General features: G+C 35.2%; 1 protein-coding gene across 2 annotated transcripts in view; it reads left to right on the plus strand.

The window, feature by feature from the left end:
• The window catches only part of ATL2 (atlastin GTPase 2), a 63,264-nt gene extending 48,161 nt beyond the window's left edge, over positions 1 to 15,103 (plus strand). Inside the window, exons 5-14 of one of the 2 annotated variants that reach the window (XM_008575297.1) lie at positions 2,581 to 2,631; positions 2,945 to 3,001; positions 4,709 to 4,801; positions 6,953 to 7,091; positions 7,915 to 8,042; positions 9,153 to 9,209; positions 10,192 to 10,263; positions 10,888 to 11,319; positions 12,784 to 12,798; positions 12,896 to 13,467. In XM_008575297.1, coding sequence (XP_008573519.1) covers positions 2,581 to 2,631; positions 2,945 to 3,001; positions 4,709 to 4,801; positions 6,953 to 7,091; positions 7,915 to 8,042; positions 9,153 to 9,209; positions 10,192 to 10,263; positions 10,888 to 11,319; positions 12,784 to 12,798; positions 12,896 to 13,003 — 1,152 coding nt within the window. In that variant the 3' untranslated portion in view covers positions 13,004 to 13,467. Of the gene's footprint in view, positions 1 to 2,580; positions 2,632 to 2,944; positions 3,002 to 4,708; positions 4,802 to 6,952; positions 7,092 to 7,914; positions 8,043 to 9,152; positions 9,210 to 10,191; positions 10,264 to 10,887; positions 11,320 to 12,783; positions 12,799 to 12,895 lie in introns of both variants that reach the window. The other variant, XM_008575298.1, reaches the window with a different exon arrangement.
• Positions 15,104 to 16,919: the final 1,816 nt, after the last annotated feature.

A 16,919-nucleotide genomic window follows, 5' to 3' on the forward strand; every position in this document is an offset into this window, starting at 1 on the left:
AAAGTTCATGGAAAATAGGATTAAAAGATAAAACAGTCTTTCTGTGAACTTTTTGAAGTGCCTTCATACAGCACCTGTTTCATTTAGAAGGGGTAAAATTCTTTCTGTTTTCCACTTATACCTTAATTGGGTTTGGTGTTCTATCAGCATTTAGTTTTCTCAAGCTAGGCCATCTCTTTTCTGTATAATTGAGACTGATTGGACTGAATTTAACCACCACTTGTCATCTTGTATTTCTTTTTTTTTGTGGCTGGCTGGTTAGAGATCGGAACCCTTGACCTTGTTTGTATTTTAGTTTTTGTTTTTTTCTGAGATCATCTGTAGTTGTTACATCTCTGTATCTGATACTTCAGTAATTCTTCTTAATGAATATGGTGGTTAGGCCCACCTGGTGATGATGTATCAAAAAGTATATTTGCAAATATTTTTTTTAAAAGGAGGTGGGTACGTGATCCTTGCAAGATAAGAAATTTTTCTTATTGATGGTAGATTGTAGGTGATACTGTCACAGTGTCTGAGAACTTTTAGAGCTTTCCAGTAATGTCTGGAACATATGACCAGTCTCTATAAGCTCGCATTTCTCTCCTTCCTCAATTTGGAGTACCTAGCTGTCAGAGTGGAAAGAAGGCTGAATATTAATATGAACTAAAAAGAGGAGTACTTTTCAGCCTGGCATCTGTTTATTATAGAGCTGGGGATATTTGTCACTACCCATTAAGTGATTTTATTGGGGTTTCTCAAAGTCTTTTTTTCCATTTTGTTCTATGTTTTTTTCCTCTCATCTTGTAAGATGGCACAACTGGGATTCCTTTGAGGCAAGTAGAAGCCATATCTTTGTGTTATCACATTATAGCCCTCCAGGTTAGATGGCTCTAGGGCTTGTCTTAAATTACAGTGAGGTAGTAAACTTGTCCCTTGGTGTTCTCTTGTTTATTTCTTCAACTTTTTGATAGTAGGAGACCTGGTTTTGGACAACCACTTAAAGCCATTCAGCCACTTTCTTATCTATAAAATGAGAGTTTTACCCATCTTTACCACATGTACTTGTTGTGTGCAGTCAGAAATAAGATCTAAATGAGATGATATGTATGAAAGTGCTTCGTGAACTATAAATAATCAAGACGATTAAGATATTTGTGGCTGATAGATCAATGACAGATTGATCCTCTTGTCATTTATTCTGTCAACAAAGACTTGTTTGAACAGCTTTTACATACACAAGGCAGTATGCAAAGAACTAATGATCTAAGAAAAACAAATCCCCTTTTCTCTTTGCTGTTTACAACCTGGCCCTGACAATGAAAGGATCTGGACCTAATTTCTAAAAGCTGAGGCCCATATGGGTAAGAATAGTTTGGTCATGCTGTTAGGTTTTAAGTTTAAATCTGAAGTTTAATCATCTTAGTCATTAATTAATTTTTAAATACCCTATTTGGAATTAGTCAGTAGCTGAGAGTATTATTTTAGGTTTGCTGGCCCGTATTGACTATATTCTTGACCTTCAAGTGGTTCAGCTAGATTATCACTTATTTGCTGTTAGAACAAATTGTTCTATCTTTGGAGTAACGCTCTTTACTTAGATATAGGTTATTTCTTAGCAAAGGTGATATCCGTGGATGCCCTCTTTTCTCCTAAGCTACCTTCTAAAGATCTGTCTCAGAGGGACTGGACCTAACCTTCCCTGAGAGTACTTGGACTCTCCCTTCATAGCTCTGTAGTGTGTGTACTGGAAAGCCTCCCAAAAGTTCCACAAAGAGCAAGAGTGCCACCTACTGTTATTTTTATCAGCTTCCACAGGCTGGTAAAAATTTCATGTTAGGTTATTTAGATTGACAAGTTTAAGTAAAAAGAGAATTAGAGTTGACAGTAGTTGAGGCACCCACGGAATAACTATGTACTCTGATTGTACCAGGGAGGAGTTTGTCTTTGTAGAACTATTGCCCCTCACATTCAGTGACTTAGAGAAATGACTGTGGAAATAACCTTCACTTTTTTTTTTTAAATGATCATGACATAACATTAAACTTTGAGAAGGAGAAAAGGAAACTACATATATATACTCGTACTTTTTTTTTATGTCTACCACTTTTATGCCACGAATATGCATGTATTAATGATTTTTATGTATTTTACCACCACTACTTCCCCCTTAGTGTTTTATCCTGACTGTTGTTAGGGGGAAAAAAAGAAAATTCTTTTTATGTGCCACTAGAGGCTAAGTGATGTATTTGTGTTGAGGTATAAAGTAACCTTAATTTCCACAAGTAGAGTTATACACAAGCTGGGCATTTATTTATTTTTATTTATTTTTTCCTTTTTGTCTTTTTTACTGACCGGTAATGGGATCGCAACCCTCGGTGTCACGCCCATACCGGGGACCGGCAATGGGATCGCAACCCTCGGTGTTGCGCCCGCATCGCGCTCAGCCAGTGAGTGGGAACCGGTCTCCACATGGGATCCGAACCCTCGGCGGGAGCGCCGCCGTGCTCCCAAGCGGTGCACTCTCCAGTGTGCCACTGGGCCGGCCCCAAGCTGGGTATTTAAATAATACACTAATAAAAACAAATTTTGTTTTAACAGGTATATAATTTGTCTCAGAATATTCAAGAAGATGATCTTCAACATTTGCAAGTACGTGTATCTCAAACAATTTATGTCAAGCTGTTAAAAATTTAATTCTCATTTTATTGTGAATTCACATTTAGAATCCTATAGTATTATAACGAGATTGAATGTTATGTGGTTTTAAATGTTTTAAGTGATGTACAACATCTTAATTAGAAGAAATTGCAGTATATATAACCAGTATGTTAGAAAATTAAATGTTTAGCTTTCAAATGATTTTTAAAGGCTCTTACATCTGGTACTCTGATATAGAACAATTTTACAAATGTCTTCTTTCAGTCTCTTTGGGGGCATTATTTTAAATAACTTGATTTAATAGTTATTTACAGAGTACGGAAGACTTGCAATGGAAGAAATTTACCAGAAACCATTTCAGGTAAGTAAGTATTTTATCACTTAAAAAAAATTTACTTATGGGCTGGCCCGGTGGCGCACTGCGCTAGTGCACCGCTTGGGAAGCGCGGCGGCGCTCCCGCCGAGGGTTCGGATCCCACATGCAGACCGGTTCCCGCTCACTGGCTGAGCGAGGCGCGGGGGCAGCGCCGAGGGTTGCGATCCCATTGCCGGTCCTGGTCCGGTGTGGGGGCGACACTGAGGGTTGCAATCCGTTGCCGGACACGGAAAAAAAAAAAAAAAAAAAAAATTTACTTATGAGAAGCTATCAAGCCACCTCAGCTTGTAACTTTGAAAACACTAGGATATTAAACACCCACCTTTTTTTTTGGAGGCTGGCTGGTAAGGGGATCCGAACCCTTGGTGTTAGCAGCACCACACTCTAACCAACTTAGCTAATTGGCCAGCCCTTGAGCTAACTGGCCAGCCCTACAAACTCATTTCTAGCAACAGATTCAGTGGAGTTGAAACTAATTTATGGTAATATCATCACCATATTACTTAGCAATAAATAGTAGGCTAACAGGAAATAGAACAAATGAGTCTAGATTAATTCTTGATACTTTCACTTAGATTAAGGGTATAATGTTCTTTTAATTAGGTGTTACTTAATTCTAAAACTTAAGACAGTGGGGAATTTTACACAGTCATATCAATTTCTTTTATACATGGTAAACTACTACAAAATGTTATAGGTTTCATTTCTGTGGTATATTACAAATTAAAGTTAGTCCTTTTATTCTTTATTTTGGTTTTATATAGAAAGGTTGCAGATAGTTTATTTTTTGAAGCAAGTATAATTTATAAGTTGCCATTAGTATTATTTGGTCAGTGGAAGTTATGATAGGGGAGAATGACTCCACCATGTTTTGCTCATCAGTGTATGAAGTCCTTCCTGTATGACAGCATTGCTAGTGATTATTAGTGTTAGTGGGTTTACAATGATTCTACCTCACTCTTGTCTGGCTGGTCTGGCTTTCAAGATCACTTTTATGACATTCTCGGGCACGTTATGACTTCATTTTGTGTATATGGGTGAAAATATACTCTATTTGGCTTGTATTAGTTTTCCTGAACTGGGATAATTTTGCCACCCAGGGGACATCTGACAGTGTTTGGAAATATTTTTGGGTTGTCACAGTTTTGTGGGGGGACGTAAGCATTACTGGCATCTAGTGCATAGAGGCCAGAAATGCTGTTCAACATCCTACAATGCATGGGACAGCCCCACACAACTAAGAATTATTGGCTTAATATGTCAGTAGTGCTAAGGTTGAGAAACTCAACCCTATATCAATAAAACATTCTGTGAAAATGGCCTCTTTGACACCAAATCTATAATCAGTGTTAGAACTGGCCATCTAGAATTAGTTGGTCTTCTAGTTATATAACCTTGACTTAAAATTATTATCTGTATGCCCTGATGTGCTTTCTTTTCATTTTTTGAAAATCCTGTATTTCTTGTGCTGACTCTTTCCTTATATGCAGTGAAGTTCTCAAATGGAGGTGATTACTTGGTAAAGGGGCTGGAAACATTGTTGGTCCAAGTGGGCCCTTGATATAACCATGAGCAGTACTATTTGATTACTATGCCTTTTGATAAGGATCCTTTTGGGGGAGGCTTCGATTGTTAAAGTTGTGATTTTTTTGTAAGATTTTGTAAGAAATTATTTGTATTTTCTGTCTGTAGACGTTAATGTTTTTGATTCGAGATTGGAGTTATCCTTATGAACATTCATATGGTTTGGAAGGTGGAAAACAATTCCTTGAAAAGAGATTGCAGGTAAACCCCCATTTCCTAGAGAGGGGAGCATAAGCAGCAAGCCAGGTGAAGGGCTGGGCTGACTGGACTGCTGCTTACACTGCCAATCTCTGTCACTGGAATAAACTAAGTATCCCAAGTTAGCTCAGGTGACTCTATACATAATTGGTGAAAAGTAAATTGGTTGCATTCCTGCCAAAGAGGATGATGCCCTCAAATCAAAATTAAGGAATAAGTATTTCTCCCCAGACCCCCTCAGTAAATAACTATTTAAAGGGTAAAAGTTTGAAGGAGACTAACTTTTTGATCTACTTTGATTCCATCTTTCTTTCTGGGCCAACTGATCTTGTGAACATTTGGGACGGGCTGAATAATGTACATGCATTGATGATGTGAGACCCTCTCTCAAAGGAGTGCTATCTCTCATAGAGTGACAGCATGTAGAGCCAGAAAAGGGATCTTAAACATCATCTAATCCACTAACTACTTTGGTAAGATCCCACATTTTCTTAAATCAAAAAAAAAAAAAGCCTTCTTTTTTTATACACTTCAGAATCTGGGATCCAGAAAGTGACTTGCCTGTGGTCACTTAACTAATTATTGATATCTGGGACTAGGACCCAAATACCCTCTCTCCTGGCCCATGCAGTATGCCATACCAAGGCATTCCTGGGAAATAACCTCATGAATGTGATCATGAGCCTTTATTCCTAAACGTACTCTCCCATGGAGTACTTGGAAATCCTACAGGTCAGGTACTTACAGATTACGTATCTACTTACATGCACAAAAGATACATAAAGATCCCTTTATTCGTAAGTTCTCTATTTGGTGCTCTCTTTTGGTTAATAAAATTTTGTGTATCTGTGGGATGATGCATTTAGTTTCTCAGCCATGTTCAAAGACTTGGGGTACAGTATAATTTGCTTATTCCTAAAATGAGTTTAAAACCAGCTTTTTCTACTTAGATTATTTGAAAGGCATTTTCAGACCCTACTGTTGGAGATAATTTCAGTCATCAGAGTATTCTCTGGTTTGTTCAGAAGAAACTAACATGGAACATGTCAGGCATACTAACTCCCTCGAAATTATGCACCTCAGAGACAAAGTTTTCTAACTTCTTACTGAAGGGATACATGTTTTCAGAAAATTGCTCAAATCATAAGTGTGCTGTAGCTTAATGAATTTGTACAAAATGAACATAGTCATGTAATAATCAGCACCCAGAAGACCCACCTCTGTACAGTAACCCCCTCAAATCCTCTACCACTATCCTGATTTCTAACAGATTGTTTGTTTTTGTACTTTATGTGAATGGAAGCACATAGAGTGGGTATTCTTTTGTGTCTAGCTTTTTTTGCCCAATGTTATGTTTCTGAGATTAGTCCATATAGTTGCATATTGTTTAGTTCATTTATTTTCATTGCTATACAGTATTCCATTGAATTAATAGACAACAGTTTTTCCATTCTACTATTGATGGAAATTTAGGTACCTTCCAGGTTTTAATTATGAATAGTGCATGTTTTGTTAGAATTGTTTTTGAGAAGAATCTTTGGGAGGGTATGTGAGATATATTGGGATAAATGAGTAATTATTCAAAATGTTTCTAAGTTTAAGATTTTCTTGCAGAAAATGCATAGCCATGTCTCTATTCAAAACTCTGGCAATTAGCATAAATCATAAAAAGTCATGTACAGAGAGCCCTGAAATCTTTATAAATTTCTAACGTTCTTTGGGCTGCGCTGGAGCTTTTTACCTTAGCTCTTATTTTGCTCAGGGGCTAACCTTTATGTTTGCAGGCAAGTTAGTACTTTGCTTTTATGTTTCTTCCCCCCTCCCCATTGTAAGTACTTTAAAGGCAAATTATTTATTTACTGGTTTATAAGTCTCAATCACAACTTGTTATTCAGATGTTAGATATTATGACTATTATTTGCATTTTTTGGTATCCCATGTAGCTTCCTTATGAAAAAAATGTCTTTTCTGGTTGAAGAAAATGTGGGAAGTTTCCAAAGTGGTTAGATATGGCCTTTAGTAACTTTTTGTATTGTCAAAAAACACCCCTCTGGAGTAGCATCTGAGTTGTGTGCATGTGAGTATGTGTATTTTCATTTTTAAAATTTTTCTTTCTCCTATTTACATCTTCACCCTGTCTCCTTCTGCTCTCAGGTAAAACAAAATCAACATGAAGAGCTACAGAATGTAAGGAAGCACATTCACAATTGTTTCTCAAATCTTGGTTGCTTCCTTTTGCCACATCCTGGTCTTAAAGTTGCAACTAATCCTAGTTTTGATGGGAGATTGAAAGGTGGGAATTCCCATTCTTGCTAATAGCAGAACTTACTTTTTAGAGGCTGAAAGTTTTTTTTTTTTAATACATGATTCTTTAAATTTCCTGTCTTATACTGGAGAACATTTTGATGCATTGTTAGTGATGTGATTATAATGCTGTCTGTGTTGTGTCTAGCTTTCCATTGGTTTGTTTAAAAGTTCCTAGCATATTGATTAACCTATTTTATAATGTAGTCTTTTGCTCAGCACTGATGTCCTGGAAGATTCTGAAGGCTGAGAAATTTGTTTTCAATATTTCATCTGATTGCTGTCTGCTAAAAGGCTTTATACCATTTGATCATATTGATGCAATCAGATTTAAGTCTGATTTCTGGAAGAAAGTATAATCTTTTGTGTATGTTTTAGGATTGTTTGGAGTGTGATGGCAAAAGGCTTGGAGACTGACAACATTTTCATTATGGCTAGAAAACAAAATCTAGTATTAAAATTTAATGCGACCTCATGAATTGTTTGCTTCTTTTGAGAAAGATATTTTAGTTGATACTTAATGTAAAATTGTTTTGGTAGTCCAAAGTTTGTTTTATTTATTATTTGAGCTGGAAGAATTATTGGGAGCTGGAGGAAATGGGCTAGTAGAGTAGGGGGGATTATACATATATTTTTTCCTAGGAGATATGGCATGTTTGGATGAACTTTTTCTTTTTTTTAATGGATCTACTTGAGTAGTAAGTACTGTGTACTTTTATTTCACAAACAGAATTTTATGAACTCTTACCAATGGGGACTTCTTCACCTTTTTTTTTTTGAAATAACATATTGACCAAATTCATGTCTACTAGATATTGATGAAGACTTCAAACGAGAGCTTCGAAATCTGGTTCCATTGCTGCTTGCACCTGAAAATTTGGTAGAAAAAGAAATAAGTGGATCTAAAGTCACTTGTAGAGATCTTGTAGAATATTTTAAGGTAGGTGAACTCTTAAATTAAATGGCTTTATCTAAGATATAAATGTAGTTGACTTAAAACTTATCTGTATGTATAAGAAATTATTTTAAAGCAAAAAAATTTTTATTTTTCTGCCTTGAGTTGGGTGTATCAGTGTTTAAGAATATTTAAAAGATTGTAGCAGACTGCTTATGTCTTTTAGTCAGTAATTTTATTTGTCCACAGAATTATTCTACGTTCTGTATCTCTGATGTGGAGAGAAGATGAGCCATTTGTCAAATTGTCACTTGTGACAGAGTGATGTAACAATAGGAATTGGGAGTGTAATTCTGTATCCTGAGTTCTTACAAAAGCATAGCCTCAGAGTTTTGAAGACTTGATAAGAGCAGCTGAAAGTATCTATACTGGTTATTGAGTTCAAGTAACTTATTTGTAGATTTTTTTTCTCTGCTCTTCTCTAGTCTTTATTGCTTAATATCCAGAACAGGACTATTGTGGAGGGTTGTATTATCATCATAATTATAGATAGGTGGAAGAGAAAATACAGTTAACTGAGAGTGTATTTTTGTTTACTTATTGGACACTTGATGTTCATGCTCATACTATCTTTGTATAGTTATGAATTAATTTTGAGTCAGTAGAAAGTTGAGGTGAAAAGTTCCTGTATGGAATTCTAAAAACTCCCATCCTTTCCCTTCTTACTCTTAAACCACAAATTAGGTAATTTTTTTTCTTCACCTGAAATATAATGTAAGCTGGTCAAAGTAAAATACTGGGTTAAAATGTTTTCTAACATCTGTTTGAAACATTGGCAGTAGGGGAGAATAATGGATTTCTTTTCATAAAGTAGATGGCGTTTTAAATATAACTTTAAAATATGAAATATAACTTTTATATGAGTTGGAATTATACTTAGAAACATTTCTCTAGGATATTATTTAGCAACATATGTATTTAATAATATTGAGGACAGGGTTAACTTTGTTAGCATGTGAGAGTGTATAATTTTTAAAGCCTAGAATTTTCTTTGAATGGTGTGAATTATTTGTGTATTTAATGATTTTTCTGTCTTTGGGGATATAGAGCCAAATTGCATAACCCACGAGTATAATGAATCTTCTGTCTTTTTAGGCTTACATAAAAATTTATCAAGGAGAGGAGCTTCCACATCCAAAGTCCATGCTTCAGGGAGAGAGAGAGAGAGAGAGAGAGAGAGAGAGAGAGAGAGAGAGAGAGAGTGTGTGTGTGTGATATGTGTTGTATGTATACTTATTTGCGAGGGAGAACAAAAATCTTTGCTTTAGAGAGAAAAGCTGGAAATGGGGAGTGCTTTTTTGCATGCAAATAAATTTTTACATTTAAGGCAGTACATGTCATGGGTCCTAAAGTTTTCATATGATTTTTTTTTTTTTTTTTGGTAACTGTAGTTTGTGCTTGTATAGTCCGCAAGAAATGAGTCTTTGATACCTTCTTTTCAGATGCTCAAAGTGTAGGAAAATTTCTATTGCATAAGAAGGCTTAATTTCGACTCTGTTGTCTGAGCCTTTGACAGTGAATGTTGTTTGAAATAAGGCTTATTTTTATTTGGTATTAATGATTTAGAGCTGCTTTAGTGAATATTGGCTTTCTCTCTTTTTCCCGTTGTTTAATGGTGTTCTTTTGGGACAATGTTATTTTAATCTGGTTAATATTTTTTAAGGTTTACTACTTTGTTTGGACAATTTCTCAGTTTTATAGTGGAGTAATGGTATTTTCTAATAAAATTCATGCAGTAAACAGTTGTGTGGGTTTGAAAATGTCTCTTTGTAATATTGATTATGAGACAGAGAACTGTATGGTTAATTTTTGATTCCTTACCTCTGAGGACTCAGCACATTTCAGGGTTGTTCCTGTTTATCTCTATCCATTTCCTGAGCATGTGTGGTATTTTCTACAAACCCATTTTAACATGAACCTAAGCAAAATAAAATTTGGCAGTCAGTCCTATTACAATTTACCATATCCTTTATACTGATGTTCCCTTCTGTAAGAAAGAATACTGAAGTTGACATTTTCTCTGGTTTATTTTCAGACTTGTTCATTGTATATAATTTATTTTGTTAATCATAACTTATAGACTAATAGGGTTTTTTTCGGCATAGTAATGGTACATTTAATCTTATATTTTTAGGCAACAGCTGAAGCTAATAATCTTGCTGCAGTAGCAGGAGCAAGAGATACCTATTGCAAAAGTATGGAACAGGTTTGTAACTAAAATTTAAATTTGATGCTAGAGTGGGATGGAAGATTTTTATATTTAAGATAATTGAGCTGATTTGCGCTCTTACGTATTGTCACATTACATCATTTCCTAATTCTCCTTTATGATCTCTGCTGGAAATAAGCTGTAAGAAAATAATTCACATGGTTAGAGTGCAGAATTAAGATGATGAGTTATTTATGTAAACTCTACTGAAATATTTTCTGACGCATGATACAGAGTGCTGTTATTAGTAGCCTCTGCTGTAACATTAGCTGAAGTACGATAGCAGTTTCTGCTTGCTCCAACATTAAGATATCCTTTTAGTGTGTTATCTTTTATCCACTCTCTTAACAGCAATCTTTTTTACTATTATGGTATGTTGTTGAGGGTCAAGTGAAGTCAGGTACATAGTGCAGTGTTGGGTTGTTTTGTTTTTGTTTTTTCTTGGTCTTCAGTTTTACTGGTATTAGTCATATTTGGAAAATTATTTTGCTTGAATCAGTTAAAAAAAAAACATGTAAGTGGTTTGATTTTATGAGACTAAAAACTATGAGCAGCAAACTTCTTTCAGGTGCTCATTACTTCTAGCTTGTAATCTGTCCTACTATAATTTTGTCTGTACAGGTATGTGGTGGGGACAAACCTTACATTGCACCTTCCGATCTGGAGCGAAAACACCTGGATCTTAAGGAAGTGGCGATGAAACAGTTTCGTTCTGTAAAAAAAATGGGTGGAGAAGAGTTCTGCCGTCGTTATCAGGACCAGCTCGAAGCTGAAATTGAAGAAACCTATGCAAATTTTATAAAGCACAATGATGGCAAAAATATCTTTTATGCTGCTCGTACCCCTGCCACACTGTTTGCAGTCATGTTTGTTATGTATATAATCTCAGGACTGACTGGCCTCATTGGCCTAAACTCTATAGCTGTCTTGTGTAACCTTATCATGGGGTTAGCACTGACGTCTCTTTGTACTTGGGCATATGTTAAATACTCTGGGGAGTTCAGAGAAATTGGAACAATGATTGATCAGATTGCTGAAACACTATGGGAACAGGTTGGTATCTATCTTTTGGTTTTTCAGTGACTAATCTCATTTTCCTTGTGATTCCTCCTCTTCCCTACCCCCCACAGTGTTTGCATACCTACTTTTCCTTTATATGAGGAATGTCAAAAGGATGTTTTCTGTTTTGCTTGATGTAGAATCTGTATGAATTGAAGAGCTTTTTTTCTTTAAAGTCATAATTATATTGCACTTTGATTAGCCTAAATCTGTAATATCCTTTGGATATTTTCTTAATTGTGGGCTTGATTATACCAGACAGTGGGCAGGGCCAGAGTCTCTTTCAGTAAAATCTTCTTCTGAGTAAAGAAAATATAATCAATGGCCAACTTTGAAGGTAAGGAAAAGAAGTTTGGAAGTGCAGTGCTTCTGGAAAGCAAAAGAATTTTCTTAGTAATATTGGTAAGAAGCAATGCAGGAGAAATATTGTATGGTAGACAGGTCTTCAGTGCCTTCCATGAAGATAGTGATGACTTACAGATGTACTACAAGAAATAATCCTATAGGAATTTCTTACCAAAGAAACTTTGACCTCTGAACAATGGAAATACTAATGAACAAAGCAAAGCACCAGAAGCAGAGAACCAACTTTAATCATAATCTTTTACCTCAAACCAGAATTTAAAGCCAGACGGTGAACTCTTGCCCAGCAAGTATCTACTAAGGAAAGCCATTTTACGTATCTGCCACCTATGTGCTGGAATTGTCCGTGTACAGAAAATTCCACTTAAGGATGTCATTAAAATGATCATCATGAAATACTTGAACATCATGTCAAGGACCAGAGTGAAAGCTGCAGTTATTACTGATGAACGATGTATTAGGCATTTTCAGATGCCGTTTCTGTGCCGGTGAAGTGTTGAGCTTATTGAAAGATTTAGGATATGTAGGTCCATGTTTGGGCTATAAACTCAAAGACTGAAGAAGTAGACCATTTTTTGAAGAAAGTTGATTGGATTTTGACTTTTCTTGTAATAATGTCATTAGTATTTTTTAAGGTGACCCACTATATTAATTTGGATTTTATTTACTTTTAGAGAAATGCTCTATTCATTCAGATCTAATTTGGAAGTTTGTGTTTGGATATTTCTTAAATTTAGATGTTTATCTCTTAAACCTTACCACTTTGTGTTCCTTTGATGTCTTCTAATAGAAGATGGAGTAAAAGCTATCACAATCTCACTTTTAAAAAAATATGATCTACTTTAAAGTTTTGGACCATTACTAATTTTCTGCAACATGAATTACAATATCTGTGCAATGTCTTCTTTTGAATATATTCATCTTTTGTACAGCAATGATTGTAGGATTTTAGAGATGCCATTATTACAAAACAATTAAATGGAAAATTATTTTCAGAATAGTTGAGGTAAGGTGGATCACTAGTCAGAGAAGATCTGTGCTGTGTCAACAAACCTTGTCTAAATTTATTTGCATTTCTCTTTTCTTTTGCTTCAGAGGAGTCCCAGGAAGGTGAGAAACCTACAAAGTCTCAAATTCTTGTAGTCTTAAACTCTTTAGCTTCAAGGCACTCTGAGTCATTTTCCTAACGAATTACTCCATGTTTTAGGTGTTTTCCAAACTGTTTGAAGTTACTAGACGTCGAATGATTCATCGTGCTCTTTCATCAGCACAGCGACAGAGACTGTCATCCAACAATAACAAGAAGAAAAATTAGACAGTATTTTTAACTTTTTTCTCTATCTGAAGTGTTCACACTTATACATTTAGGACAATAAGCAGGACCGTCTGGGCCGGTCTGCATAAATGCTGTATACATACCAGATTTGATGCTGCATATAGGGTATGGAATTGCACATCCATCTCATAGGAATTGTAAATGGTTTGCATAAGAGGAAAGTAATTTTAACTAACTAACTGCATTATTTGTAGCATCATAAATTTCTTTTTGGGAGAAGCATCTTTTTATTTCCCATATTCCTGGTTATTTTCATCATTGCTTTGAATTGAATTTTTATATCTATTTTTATATGTAACTCTTTTTTTACCTCATGTTTTTGTTTGTTTTGCACATTTCTCATACCACAGGTATTGAAGCCCCTGAGTGATAATTTGATGGAGGAAAACATAAGGCAGTCTGTAACAAACTCTATCAAAGCAGGCCTGACTGACCAGGTGTCTCATCATGCCAGATTAAAGACAGACTGACAGTTCATCTCCTCATGGACTCCACTCTCCCTTTTTTTCATGCTTGCTGTACAATGAGAACTCAAATAAAAATAAACCAAAGTTTACAATCAACTGTAGAAGTAGTTTAGTATAACTGGCTTCACAGATGGCTGCCACAGAGTGTGAAAATTGTTTGTTGGTTTTAAGCATTCTTTTATTGGCTCCTGAGACATGGGGATTGGCTGAGGAGCATTAGTGTATCATGCACATTTGTGCCACGTTTAATTCTTTTTTTCCTTTTTACTTAATCTAATGTTAGTGAAATTTGTCTTATGTGAAAGGATATTTCAGGGAAATATTTTAAGAAATCTATTTAAAATCTCTTTAACACAGTGTCCCATTGGAATTTTAATTTTTAGAGAAGTTATGAATCACTGTATCAAGAATCAGATTGGAATGACAATGAAGCCTTTATTGAGCCACTACATTAAAAGTATATATTGCTTTATTGCCTTCAGCACCAGTATTACATAAATGCACGTATCAGAAACTTCACAGAACTTACACGACAACTCTTTTAGCTAAGAAAGTAATTCTGAGGTGTACATTTGTCTTGCCTTTTTAAATTTATAAACCTGCCCTAAAAGGAGATGCATATCTGGGAAACTGAACTGTCTTTTTGCAGTTTAGCCTTCATGTATATAAAATATGCCATTAATTTTATTGGGGGAGAAATTCCATCCAAAAATGTTGCCTACAGCTATGAGTTCAGAGTGTCTGTACAGTGTGTAGCTTTTATTTTCTAAAGTCACAGATAGGGCATGTATATGAATTATAAATATATAAATACGATTTTGTATGAAAGGTTTTGTAGTTTATGACAAAATCTGGTTCTGTGGTAGGCTAATAAGTATATAGTCCCTGTGAAAGGAATGTTTGTGGCTCATGTCAGTGTGTGAATGCATAGATAATTTGAAGTTTTTGATATCTTTGTGATATTTATCTTCCTTGAGCACTGCAGTTTCACCCCCCACGGGAATTCAATGGGAATGTTTATTGTGACTTTGTCCTCTGTTGCATTTAAAGTTATTTCCTGTAATTTATTTTCAGTACATAATTAAAAATTTGTTGTATATATAAAATGAAATTTGTGATTCTTTTTTAAGGAATTCTTCAAGTATGTATTCCACTACATAAAACATATTTGTTTATACTGAGAAGAGCATGAGCAGGAAATGCCCAAGTTGAGAGCTGAAAGGTATTGTACCTCGAAGCTGAGTTTGTAAAGAGTTATTTTTTGTCTGTCTCTGTAAGGGAAAAATCGTGCATAGGTGTAGCTGGGGACTTACTAATTTCTCTCTCTTCCTCCCCACTCTCCCCTCCCGTGGTATAGGTGGTATATATAAGTGTAACATTTTTCAGTACTTTTGTAGCCTTCTTTATGAACACCTATTAAAGCACCTAGTTTGATTTCTAAGTGGAAAAAATTCAGATGTTGAGTTGCATGCATGAAAGCTCTGAATTTTGGTTGATATATCTCCCCACCCCCATTCAAATCCTGGTTTTTATATGGACTGTATTTGTTTCTATCTGTATTAAATTGCTCCCTACTCATCAATTCTTAAACATAAAGAATCCATCTGAAAAATGTCTCTTTTTATTTCTTCTATCACCCTGTTTTATGAATGCTGTTGACTGTTTTTATGAATGAAAAAATAAAAAGTTTGTTGTATAATAGCAATTTTTCTGAAATTAAAGACATAGCTTACCTTTAAAAACAAAAAGAAAAGGAGTTGTGAAATCTAGACCATTGGATTTTTTTAGTATATCTTTTTGGGAAGAGTGTTTTCTCCCAAGAAGATGTTATTTTCTACAGGATTCTAAGAAAGCACTTTGGTTTCAGCCAGAGGACTGAACATTGTTGAGCAAGAAACAATAAAAGGAATTAAAGACAAACTCAAAACTGTTGATTGAAATAACTTTGGTGTTAGTATATTTTCGGTAGTACAACTTACAGTAATCTTATTGTAAGTTAGGTTTCTTAAAAAGAGATGGAGATTTTCTTAATGACAAATGATTTATCTTCCTAATTAAGACAATTTACTTTTATGAAAGGGGCAATCATTTGAGACCCTGCTACTGAGAATGCTGTGTATATGCCTCATGTGAAGATACTTAAGTAGTCATGCTTGCTTCAGTGAAAATATTTTATTTGTAGAGTTGGATAGCAATATCTCACTTTTAAAGGTTATATTTTCAGAGAACTTTTGAGCTGGGCTGGCTTGCTTGCTTTATTTTGCCTCCAGAATTGAGCTGGGCTGGCTAGAGACTTCACCCTTGCTGTAGTTGTGAGTGCTGTTAGTTTTAGTTACATTGTTTTGTTGTTATGGGATTTAAGAAGAAAAAAAAAACACACAAAACTTTGGTCTTGTTTAAGAACCTATTAAAATATGCCACACAATTTCAGAAGACACTGTGATGTAGCCGTTAGTGGTTTGCCATGTAATCCAAAATGGCCTTTAAAGAAAGCAGTTGCTTACTTTTTTAACCAGGTAGTAAATAGGCCTTTTGATTAACTGCTTATCTGCTAATGTGAGTTGCTTAAATCTTTTGCACACACTTTTTGGCTTCAGCCTAATCTTTCATGGCCTCAATTCCCATTGTCTAACTTGACCAGAAGTGATCTGTGCATTTTAGTGTTTTCCCATTGTGTCATAGTTGTGGGAAAATGATGAAAATCAGCTCGCAAGCTCTGTCATGTCTACATTCTGAAAAGCACCAGAAAGTGTAGAAAACAGGATTTTGCTAATGCTAAGACAAGATGAAAATGACCCATATTACCACTTGAAAAACGAGTCATATGAAATAAGAGGGAAAATGTCCTTGTCCTTTTGGTTGTACACCTCAGAGGTAACTTTATGTAGTTTGGTGTATGTACTGTTGAAATCTCTCCTGTGTTTGTTGACACATCTATATATGCATAAAACATATTCTTCATTTTTGTTTTCACAAAAATAGAATTATCCTGTACATGATGCTTTTTTCATATAACGTAGACATTCTCCTTGGCCATTAAGTAATTCTTTAATGCTGACATGGTTGCTTTGATTATTGTGAGGGTAGAGGGGTTTTTGAGGAGGAAACACTAAACCTTGGATCACTGCTAAGAGCTTTCTTTTTGTGACAATTTTCCTCCTACCACAGGGTAATAAAATAATAAAATGTGAAGAGTGTTGGGAAGCAGGTACAGGAACAGAAAATTGTGCTCTCAATTTTGCTTGTTTTAAGGCTGTCTGCTGACTCTATTTGGCTGACCACCTGGTATTCCCAGGCAGTCTCTTTGTTTCTTTTCTTCTTCTTTTTTTTTTTAATATTTTTGATCTTCAGTTGGTAGAATCTGCAGATGCCGAACCCTCAGATATGGAGAGCCAACTGTACTTTTTTTTTTTTTTTGTCTTTTTCCG

Source organism: Galeopterus variegatus, unplaced genomic scaffold (assembly GCF_000696425.1).
Source record: "Galeopterus variegatus unplaced genomic scaffold, G_variegatus-3.0.2 Scaffold1169, whole genome shotgun sequence".
Taxonomy (NCBI): Eukaryota; Metazoa; Chordata; class Mammalia; order Dermoptera; family Cynocephalidae; genus Galeopterus; species Galeopterus variegatus.